A 12,181-nucleotide genomic window follows, 5' to 3' on the forward strand; every position below is an offset into this window, starting at 1 on the left:
TGTACCTTGCATAGCTACAAGGGTGAGTAATTCTGAGGCATCTTGATCTTCTTTATTTTTCTTATCAAGTCTGCTCTGCTCAATGCTCCTGTATCTTTCTTATTCCTCCAATTGCCCCTGTTCTAATCACTTGTCCTCGCCTTTGTAAAGATATTCATCTTTATTGAGAGCTCAGAACATTGGAAAGCTCTTTTCATTAAAGACTTTCCTGTCTGAACTACAGGTTCTTAAATCCCTAGTCATGAGAATTACCTTCACTTTGTTTCCTCATCTCTCCTGCTGTGGTTTGGTCCTGCATTATAGACCCTTGATTCTTCACTTTTTAACTTTTCTTGATTAAGCATTTGTAACAGAGATGTGTGTCATGGTCACAGTTTAAAACAGTGACTTTAATTGATATCATGCCTTTTGAGAGCTTGGAATGTCCCAGAGTTCTTTACAGCAAGTGAAGTAATTTTGAGAGGGTAGTCACTAAGTTAATAAAGGGAGCACAGCTGCCAGTTTGAATACAGGAAGCTCCCATAAACAGCAGTGTCACGATGACCAGAGAACCTGTTTTATTGATGTTGATTGAGGAATTCTAAAATAAGCCTGTTATGTCACCAAGCATAGTCAACGCTACTGCTCATGTATGTGTCCAGTTGGCTGCATCTTGGAATGGAGACGATCTAGCCAGTGACATTTTTCCTCCTGCTTTATTTGGTCAAGTGGGTGACTAGTTTGGAGGCACTTTAAATTCAGTGTTCAGTCCTTGAACATTGCCTGTCTATAAGGTTTCCATTTCCTGATCTAGAGTATGCACATTCATGCAGTCTCTGTCCTTAGTTTCCTTGGAGAATTCTGATTGTCACCAATCATAAGTTTGTTTCAATGAGCTAGTGGCTTCCCCGGAGCTCGCTTGTCCTGATTTTTATCCAGGATCAAGTCACCTCTTTACAAGTTAGTTTGTTCCAAACTCGTCTACCATCTTGAGGAGACTGTCAACATAATCCCAGAGCAAGCCACCTCGCTTTTCTCCTACCCACACATTCAGAAAAGTTGTGGGCTGAGTTGGTAATTGCTGCAAGTTAGATTTCATGCCATTCATTTCACAACCTCATGTCATAATTTAAACATGAGGTTGAAGAGATGATAAAGCAGTTTCACAGTAGCTAAATCTGGCAACAGAAAACGTAGGTGAATGTTCTAGATTGCTGAAGGGCCTGCCTTTGGGTATCCTCTAGTTTTGGGTTAAGTCCCCTTCACAGTCTTTGCTTCTCTGTATCCTGTAACCACCCTCTTGATCCTCTCGGTCTACTCCTATTTGTCATCCCCCAATTGTAATTGCCTGGGCTCCAAGCTCAGGGATTCTTTCCCAGAACCTCTGTGTATTGTCAAAACTGGCCACTTGTCTTAATGTATCTGTGTGGAGATCAGTGTCAGATTTTTTCTGTTGATACTCTTGTGAAGATATTCAGGTGTTTTAGTAGAGGGGCTATATAAATGCAATTGGTTTCAAATTTATTCATTTTTGTCAATAGAATATTATAACTATATACCAAGGTTTTAATAGACAGTTATCTAAACTAAGGATTACTTAAGTAAAGCTACTGGATTTGATGAGTGGGTCATCCCAATTAGTTCTTCAATGCAAAGGTTGTTCTGTTCTTGCTATGTTTTAGTTGTATATGGCTGCAACAATCATATTTTGATCATATTTAATCATCAGCATTTTCCATTTCAGAAACAACTGCTCTCCAAAATCTCCATTCCTAATAACTACGTCATTGCCATTAACCCCATGCTGTCTGTGGAGGAAGCAGCAGACAAGTATGCAGAAAGATTGAGAGAGGTACTGAACAAGATTGAAAATACAGTCAAGTGACCCCAGTGCTATGGTGTGACAGCATTGATTGGAAACTCACCAAGAAACCAGCCCAGCTGCTCGGCTCCTCTCTCCCAGTCAGAGATAGAGGGTGTGTGTGTGTGTGTGTGTGTGTACACACGTGCACCTTACCTGTTCAACTGTATTGCTAACTGCAGAGTGGAAGCAATGACAGTTACAGTAACTCCTGAGAGACAAGAGAAGCTCGGATTGTTCTAGAAGCAGGCTATGCTCATGACGTTTTCTAGAGGGTTTTGATTGAGTGCACAGGAGAGATTGTGTCCTCCAGTCAGCGGAAACAGGTTTAAAATAACTGGCAAAAATACATAGCAAGTGATTAGAATTTTATTTCTCGTAATGAGTGGTTATGACATGGAATGCAGTGACTGAAAGGGTGGTGGAAGCAAATTTTAATTTCACATTTTCAGTTTTATGCCAGAGAGACAATAGATTTTTCCCCTCCATGCACCATCCTGACTCAAAACTATATTGCTGTTTCTTCACTGCTGCTGGGTTAAAATCCTGAAACTCACTCACTCTCTCTCTCTTTTCAACCCCACCCAACCAACCTCCAAAACAGAATTACAACATGTCCCTACACCATGTGGACTGAAGCAGTTCACAAGGACAGCTCACCACCACCACCTCCAGGGCAGTGAGGGGCTGGGTAATAAGCACCCGGTTTTGCTAATGATGCTCACATCCCATGAAAAGAATAACAAGATTATTCTTCCAAAGAGTTAGCCCATTGTGTCTGTACTAAATGATAATTTTAGTTCTATTTTAATTGGTGAAATATTGGATAACGAGCAACGTTTTGTTAATATCCCCAGCCAACACAAACGTGGCTACTTTATGCCTATTGTTTCTGATTAATGCACGGGTGGAATACCTTCCCACTGCTATGGATTGTGAGGATGGGATGAAATATTTTTCTCCATCACTGGACAGCTAAGACATCTTCGCATGCTACTTGACAAAGATAAGGCTGCATTCACATTGCAATCCAAATCTTGGCGTGGGCTGTTCTCAGTAACCCGATAATATCATTCGGCAACCAGTGATGACTGGCAGAACTTTTGTTTTACACATTAACTTAAAATGTCACCAAACTGGACCAGGCTCCAGAGGTGACTTCCTGCTGCTAAGCCCATTATTTTGATGGTTTGTTGGAATTTTGCATCCGCTGAATTTGATCCGGCTCCTGATTGGGCGAATAGGATGCTCTTGTTCTCGAGGGAGTGCAGCGAAGGTTTACCGGGCTGATTCCAGAGATGGCAGGTCTGACGTATGAGGAGAGATTGACTAGGATGGGATTGTTTTTGCTAGAGTTCAGATGAATATTTGGTGGGGGGGCGGTGGTGGGCAGAGATCTCATAGAGACTTATAAAATTCTAACGGGACTGGACAGGGTAGATGCAGCGAGTGTGTTCCTGAGCGTGGGTGTGTCCAGAACCAGGGGTCACAGTATGAGGATTTGCGGTAGATGATTTAAGACGGAGATGAGGAGACATTTCTTCACCCAAAGAGTGGTGAGCCTGTGGAATTCATTACCGCAGGAAGTAGTTGATGCCAAAACATTGAATGGATTCCAGAGACGACTAGATATAGCACTTGGGACGAATGGGGACAAAGCAGGATTAGACAATTGAGCTGGTTGATTAGCCATGATCGTGAAGAATGGCAGATCAGGCTCGAAGGGCCGCCTCCTGCTCCTATCTTCTACGTTTCTATATTTGTGAATCCAGTCCTGAGCTTTGCATACATTTTTACTTTTCCCAAGATGATTTCTTAAAAGACTGTGTTCAGGTTCTTGTATTCCATGTCATTGTGTTGGGTGCTTTGTTCTAACACTTTTTTTTGTTCTGTTCCAGCTGTTTCCAGGTGATAACGTGCCAGTGTTTGACCTGCTAATCCTGGGGATTGGGCCTGATGGACACACTTGCTCTCTCTTCCCAGACCATCCCCTTCTGCAGGTAACTTGAACATGACTATATGGAACAAGAATGTAGACGGAAATGGGAAGTGCAAGTGTGTAAGATCACAGTCTAAACACTTGGTGGTTTGGATGGAATTACAGTTAACCTGGATCAGTTGCTTGATAATTAGTTGGGGGTTTTCTCTGTTGGGGGGATAAAGAAGATCTAATTACCACTTTTTAAGATTACGATAGAGTTTAAAAGGATAGAGAGATGTTTACTCCTGTGGGCAAAACCAGAACTAGCGGCTGTGAATGTAGGAACATGACCAATAAATTGATGCAAGAACTCAGGAGAAACCTCTTTGTGCAATGAATCAGGCGCCCTCAAGGAGTAATTAAGGTGAATAACAGATGCATTTAAGGGAAGCTAGATAAACAGATGAAGGAGCAGGGAAAGAAAGGGTGGGAGGAGGCTCTCGCGGAAAAATCGTACCAACACGAACATGTCGTGCTTGAACAGTGCTGTAAATACTGAATTTTATTCTTGATTTGTTCCTCCGGCTGTGCCATTGATACTGTGGGGCAGTCCAGATCAGGGTGCTTTGGCATGTTACCTGAATGACTATTCTTTTCATCTTAGTCTGTGTGCTGTGTCATCACAATATTTGACCAGGTCAGACCAACCCTGCTTTTATCTGATAGAAGCCCACAAATGCATTTAAAATGTTTTCTAATCACCCTGTTCACCTAGAGCAGGTGGAACTTCAACCTGGACCTCCTGGTTCTGAGCTAGGAACATTACCACTGCACCCCAAGAATCCCCACAAACACATTTAAACCAAGGTTAGCAGCTTACGATCGGCTGTTCTACCTTCCCTTCCCTCCTCTTTCTTTAATTTAAGAGCTGTTTTCCTGCCTTTAGGGGTTTTAATTAAAAGGCAAAGCTTTTGTGTAAAACACAGATGTGCATTGGGACCCTGACCCCCACCCGCCAGGTCGTACCGAAGGACGCATCTGAGTTCACAACTCGTTTTCGTTCTTTGTTATGCAGCAGATTCTGCAACTTGTCAGTCCCAAACATGCTGCGTTGCAATCGCAAGGAAGCCTTTCAACACCATATCACTGCACTTTTCAATATATCAGCATGTCCCCATTGTGTTTTACAGCCAATGAGGTCCTTTTTGAACTGTAGGCACTTTTGTAATGTAGGAACCTGGCTGTCAGTTTATGCACAGCGAGCTCCACAAGCAGCAGGGATGCTGGGATAACAAGGTGTAGAGCTGGATGAACACAGCAGGCCAAGCAGCATCAGGGGAGCAGGAAGGCTGACGTTTCGGGCCTAGACTCTTCTTCAGAAATAATGTTGACCAGGTTATGTGTTTTGTGTTATTGATTGAGGGCTGAATATTACCAAGGACCATGGAAGAGCTCCCTTTCTGTTTTCTGTCTCACGTGATCTTTTATATCAATGTATGAAGGTAGAGGCAGCCTTGGTTTGATCTTGCATGTTAAAGACTGTTTCTGACACTGTGGCACCCTTTCACCACTGTGCTGGTAATGTCAACCTGGATTTTTTTCATTCATGCGTAGGATATGGGCATCGCTGGCTGGGCCAGCACTTATTACCTGTCCCCTGTTGCCCTTGAGAAGGTGGTGCCTTCTTGAATCAGTGCAGTCCACATGCTGTGGGTTGATCCACAATGCCCTTCAGGAGGAAGTTCCAGGATTGCTCAGGTTCCTGGCACAGGGCTTGAAAACACAACCTTCTCGAACTGAGGGAACCACTGGATCACAGCTAATGCAGATCCTCAAATTACTTTTGTTGACAGTGTTTGCAGTTGCCTGTTGAAAGAGTCTGTGTCAGAAAACATGTTGAGATAATGACTTCATACTGCCATCGTTCTTGGTGCCAATAAAGTGGCAGCATGGAACTCCAGTCTCTGGAGTGGGACTTGACCCTACAAACGTCAGACTCTGAGGTGGGAGTGCTACGCACTGAGTTACTCTTGAATGAAGCTGAGACTAGAAAGAGTGCGGGGCGGGGATATGTGAGGAGCATATGATGTGGGTGTCGGAGCAGGTTGCCCTCTCTTCCCCCTCAACAACTACCCCTGTCAGTCAGGATTGCTCACCATCTCTACATTTCAACAATGACCCCCACCCCTCCTTTCCTCAAACGAAAAGTATTTAGTAGGGTGTAAAATGTTTTGGAATGTCCTCAGCTGGTGAAAGATGCCATAGAGAGGAAAATTCCTCCTTTCAATTGACAAAGAAGAGTAAGTTGATTAGGGGTTGGATAAGGATTAACAAGATAAGCTTTTTGAAATGTTTCGAATTGCTAGTGATAGGGATCTGCTGATTCTAACCCAGACGTTATAATGCCTCCATTGATGCAGTGTCTCCTCTTCTCTGTGACAGGAACAAAGCAAGATCATTGCTCCAATCAGTGACTCACCTAAACCTCCACCAAAGCGTATAACCATGACCCTACCTTTGCTGAATGCAGCACGCTGTGCTCTGTTTGTGGTGACTGGTGAAAGCAAGGCTGCTGTGGTAAAGGTAAGAAGCTGTTTTTAGCAGCAGGAAGAGCTCAGCCAGCCCTTAAATTCCATTGTTCAGTCCAAACATCTGTATCTTAACTCCATATCCCTTAATAATCCTGTAAACAAGATCGAGACAGTCTTAGATTTGACACTGTCAACAGATTTTGTTGTGGAAGAAAGTTCCAAATTCCCACTCTCGCTTTAGGAGTGATGCCTCACATCATTCCTAATTCTCATTTTAAGGTTATGACTCATTGTTCTGGACTCCTTTACCAAAATTATAGTTTCTTTCTTACTTTCTTTCTCTGGTACTTTCTCTTCCCCCCCCGCCCCTGTCTCTCTTTCCATTGTGACTCACTCGCTCTCTTGCTCTCTGTCACATGTTAGGCAGCTCCAATTCAATCAAATCAATTCTGTTGTCTGTGTCCGAGGGCATACAAGCCTGTACTGTGTATTTTCTTCATCTGACTTAAGCCCAAGTCTTGGTAACACTGGAGAATTTGCACATCTCGCAGTTCATAGCCAGTGTGCCCTGCCTGAGATGTGGTACCCACAACTGAATGCATTCCTCTAACCAGAGATTTACAAAAACTAATGTAATCTCTGTTCCTTTGTGTTCCATCTTGTGTTGCTTTTTGAGACTCAGTGTTGCACTACCACTGAGATTGCTGCTCAAATCTAATGCAGCTAGACTGTTTAAATTATGTTTCCCAGGTTTTCGTTGACAGGGCAGAATGCTTCAATATTACTAGTTGAAGCAATCTGGAGCTTGGTTTCTTAGTAATTTTCTATTATCGCCTACCTAGGACATTCTAGAAGGTCACAGTGAGAACCCGCTCCCTGCTGCTCGTGTTCGGCCAGTGAAAGGTGAAGTGCACTGGTTTATTGATGAAGCTGCTGCAAGCAAGTTGACGATTAAGGTGGATCGGTCATCGCTGTAGACACCAACAAAATGCTGGATGTTGGTTAAAAAAACAAAGTGCTAGGAATGCTCAGCAGTTAGGCTGCATCTGTGCAGAGAGACAAATGTTTTGTGATGAGGACCTTTTCCCGGATCTGCTCCCTGCATGATTACAAAACTGCTTTGACAAGAGGTGTCTGATCTGAAGCATTAATTCCCTTTTCCCCCCTCCACACGTGCTGCTAGAACTGCTGAGTATTTGTCGCCTCAGGAGGTGAAAGGTCTCCTGACATGCTTAGGTCTAGTTTTTGGTTTAATGATCCCAGCTTCCATGCTGTTTTAAAACAAAACACAAAAATCCTTCCAGCTATACAAAGTATTGCTTTGTTAACTTGTAATTCTTGTTCCACATTCCCCACAGATCCTTTCAGAGCATTCCAGAAAATGTTCTTCCTCAAAAGCAGGAACCAAAGCTGAATGAAATCACTGGGGTCTTTAGATGTCACACTTCGGAGATCTTGATGAGTAAATATTGTAGGGACATGATTCTGATTCTGCCAATTACTGAATGAAGTCCTTGGGGAAATGTATTTACTGTATATAAACTTTTAAAATTTCTGTTGTTTACTTTCAGTGGTGTCACCCCAGAACTTGGGTTTTAAGTTACTTCCTCCTTGTCCACATTCCCAACTTTGTTGGTGTTTTTTTTTAGATTCTGGACACGTCATGTAAAAGGTACGCGTAACTCCCTTAACCTGAAGCAGCTCAGTTGTAGCATATCGCTCGCAGGGTCTGCCTTGTTTGCAGCAGGGTTTCAGCCAAACCACCTCAACTTGGGAACAACCCACGAGGCAGGGTGAGGCCACATAGCTACACTGCTACCTGCTAGTCCACAAGCAGGTGCCCCATCTGAATACTTAACAGTTTTGATGAGGGTCAGTTTGTTCTTGAGTAAACAGAACCAATGTGACAGACTGGCAAGTTATTCAATAATGGACCAAAACCCAGTAGGAAACCTTGTATTCATTTCCAACCTTAACCAGAGAGTGATTTGCTCACAGGATATTTGTAAGAGAATATTGATTCTTTTGAATGAGCTGTACATGTCTGATTTGGGTTGCATATTTAGTTAGCAGTGATTTTCCCCCCCCCCCCCACATATGATCTGTAGACTTGACTCCTTAGGTTCCAGGCTCAGATTGAGTTCACCAAACAGCTGGGTAACCTTTTGAGCATCCAGTTTATAACTTGTGTTGAATTCAAAGGAAAGGTGTACTTCCAATGGTTGGCTGGCATGTTGTGTTTATGTTTTGCCCTGCAAGTAGATACCAACCGTCTACCACCAGCAATGGGATCAGTTGTAAGGAATTAGCTTGGTAATTGGTTATTATGTAAGACAAGTTCCCTTTGAGTTGGCTCGTTGGTTACTTTGGCTGGAAGGAAAAAGTTTGGGAAATGATTACTAATGTATTGTACAAAAACAATAAATATTGCTTGTACAGGATTCTGGAATGTCGTATCTTTGTTTCCTGAAGGTTTGCCCCTCGAACTAGTACATCATTATTCATTCAGTCTCTACACAAGGTGCAAGACTGTCCTCTCCACTTGCAGCTGTACAGTTTACTAAAGCACAACATCCCTTTTGAACTAAAGCATGCATCTTCACCACTGTGTATAGAGTATCCTGCCCATTTTTAACAATTATCCCATGTTGCTAGGCAGTAGATGGGCTGTTCTTCAAGCTTTGTTGTCACTTCTGAGAGTGCATGGTAATGTCATAAGTTCAGTTCTTGCAGGCTAAAGTTATGTGATTTATTTACGCACAAAGGCCAAATGTGACAGATACAGCAATATGTTATTGGCTATAATAATGACTCTTGTACTATATGGAACAGAATCCACAGGACAGAAACAGACCACTCAGTCCAGCTGATAACTGCTCTATGTGCATCTTGTGATGCCATGACAGACAGCATCAGAGGAGCAGGAATGCTGATGTTTCAGGTCTGGACCCTTCAGAAATGGTCCAAACCCAAAACATCAGCTTTCATAGAACGGTACAGGCCCTTTCGCCCACTATGTTGTGCTGAACTTTTACCATAAACCTAAGGTCTATCTAACCTCCACTCCTACCTTATACTGTCATCCAAATGCCTATCTAATAGCCACTGAAATGCCCCTAATGAGGCCGACTCCACTACCCTCTCCGGCAATGCATTCCATGTCCCTACCACTCTCCGAGTAAAGAACCTATCTCTGACATCTCCCCTGTATCTACCTCCACTCACTTTAAAACTATGCCCCCTCATAATAGCTACCTCCACCATAGGAAAAAGTCTCTGGCCGTCCCCTGTATCTCTACCTCTGATCATTTTGTACACCTCTATCAAGTCACCTCTCATCCTTTGTCGTTCTAAAGAGAAAAGCCCTAGCTGTCTCAACTTTTCCTCGTAAGACCTTCCCTCCGTTCCAGGCAACGTCCTGGTAAATCTCCTCTGCATCTTTTCCAACACTTCCACATCTTTCCTGTAATGATGCTGCCTGGCCTGCTGTGTTCATCCAGCTGTACAGCTTGTTATCTCGGATTCTCCAGCATCGGCAGTTCTTACTATCCCTTGTGATTCAATGCCCCTACCTCTGGTCCACGATGTTGGAGTTCTGTTACCATATACTCCAGTGATGTGTCATAACATGAACAGATTGATTTAAACATATCTATAGCCAAACCTAATGAATAATATTGGACTGGAAGTAAGTGAAGGTTACAATTGAGACAAATAAATAAGTATGCTCCATATGTGGACTGAGCTGGTGCTTAATAAAAAGGCAAATTATGCCAGTTGTATTTAGGAAGCTGAACCTTGTATATGAGATGAAATTGTTTGTGGATGTAGGTATCTCTGGCTGGGTCAGCATATAATGCCTGACCCTAACTGCCCACAGTGAGTACCTTTCTTAAAGGACATTAGTGAACCGGATGGATTTGTCCTGACAATTGATTCATGGTCATGTGATCCTTAATTCCAGCTTCGCTTTTATTGAATTCAAACCCCATCATCTAACTGAGTTGAATTTGAACCCTGGTGTCCAGCACATTACCTATGTTTCTGGGTTAATAGTCTAGTGATAATACCGCTAGGCCATCACCACTGGTAGTAAGTTGTACATGAGCGTTTCCACATTATGGGAAAAGAACAACTCCTCCTAAGAAATCTTGTGCGTGTATAAATTCTTTTTGGTAAAGTATTTGCTCTGCATCAGGCATTTCAAATTTCTGGAAGATCGCACTGCTGTCTAAAGATTCAAATGCAGATACTTCACCATGACAATGATTGTAGAGGATGAGAACTGAAAAGAATAAAGGAAGAGCTAGAAATGATGTGAGCAGGCTGACTTTAGGATCCGGTGAGGGGCAGTCAATCACTAGGTGTCCAGGGAAAGAGACGTATTGGCCCGTAGACATAAATATGTGTTATACATTACAATGCAGCAGAGTAGCATACTGCATGGTGAAGTGGTTTTGTCTTTTTTAAAGGTTGAAATAGCATCATAGATATATGTGGGCATTTTCTTGTGATTGAAGAACTTTGTCACAGTACACAGCAATGTTCTGAAGAAGAGTTACTGGACCCAAAAGGTTAACTCTGATTTCTCTCCACAGATGCTGCCAGACCCGCTGAATTTTTACAGCAATTTCTGGTTTTATTTCTGATTTTCTTCATCCGTAGTTCTTTGTTAACATTATTTGCGCTGCAGCTGTCTGTAAATGTTCTTTAGATACGGTTCTCTGTCAGAGATTCATCCAGTGGTGTAGCGCATTCTGAGCTGTATCATTGGTTTTATTTTCCACTCCTTTGTCCATCACTAAAGATACTTTAGTCAAAATAGGATGAGCTATGATTTCTTCGTGACGATCTCGGTGCTGTCTCTTCTGCATTACATCCCATTACTTGCTGCTGCGTCATCTCTCCAGGCAAGATACACAACAGGAAAGGTAGCCTCCAGGTATTCCAACATGTCTATTATTATAACTTGTCTATTATTTTTATAATAAGGAGAGACCATTTAGCCTATTCTGCCTGTGCCAGCTCATTAAAAGTTCTCATTATCTGTGTAACACACAAATGTCAAACGAAGCCAGCTGCAAAACCATACAAAAAGATTTTGAGACAGCTGTTTGGTCAGAGAGGTAGGGTGTCACAGAGAGGAAAATGTTTATAGAGGGCCTGGCCTTGAAGAACATCTTGTTTTGAGGAAATAGTTCAGCGAGAACAAGATCATCAACTTGTGGAGGCCTGGGGCACATTAATTCCATTGCTAAGCCAATGATGTCACTGCTGACTCTGGTGGGACAGATTACAGTTGTGTGCCCATAGACCATCTGTACAATGAATGTGCCAATAGGTCGCAACCTACAGGGTGCCATACACCAGCTACAAGAACATTTTTTTTTTCCTTTATTCATTAACAGGATGAGGGCGTCGCTGGCCTGGCAGTATTTATTGCACCATCCCTAATTGCCCAGAGGGCAGTTGAGAATCCACCACAATGCTGTGGGTCTGGAGTCACATGTAGGCCAGACCAAGTAAGGATGGCAGTTTCCTTTCCTAAAGGGCATTAGTGAACCAGATGGGACAATTGACAATGGATTCATGGTCATCATTAGATTCTTAATTGAATATTTTATTGAATTCAAATTCCACCATCTGCCATGGCGGCATTTGAACCTGGGTCCCCAGAATGTTATCTGGGTCTCTGGATTAATAATCTACCGATAATACCGCTAGGCTGTCGCCACCCTCTCTCTAAAAGTAAGGTATGATAACGGCAGATATTGAGCTAACCAGGAGATAGTGATTGATGGCTGAGACTACTGGAGGCTGACTGTTTGGACAAGGCTAGCAGAAACAGAAGGTTTAGCTGGACTGTGGGAAAACACACACACCAGGAAA

The 12,181-nt window shown here is 42.8% G+C and overlaps 1 protein-coding gene across 1 annotated transcript in view; it reads left to right on the forward strand.

The window, feature by feature from the left end:
• The window catches only part of pgls (6-phosphogluconolactonase), a 9,523-nt gene extending 790 nt beyond the window's left edge, over positions 1-8,733 (forward strand). Inside the window, exons 2-5 of the mRNA XM_048617985.1 lie at positions 1,724-1,831; positions 3,739-3,840; positions 6,204-6,344; positions 7,135-8,733. Coding sequence (XP_048473942.1) covers positions 1,724-1,831; positions 3,739-3,840; positions 6,204-6,344; positions 7,135-7,269 — 486 coding nt within the window. The 3' untranslated portion in view covers positions 7,270-8,733. The remainder of the gene's footprint in view (positions 1-1,723; positions 1,832-3,738; positions 3,841-6,203; positions 6,345-7,134) is intronic.
• The last annotated feature ends 3,448 nt before the right edge of the window (positions 8,734-12,181 follow it).

This window comes from Rhincodon typus, chromosome 38 (genome assembly GCF_021869965.1).
Source record: "Rhincodon typus isolate 14 chromosome 38, sRhiTyp1.1, whole genome shotgun sequence".
NCBI lineage: Eukaryota > Metazoa > Chordata > Chondrichthyes > Orectolobiformes > Rhincodontidae > Rhincodon > Rhincodon typus.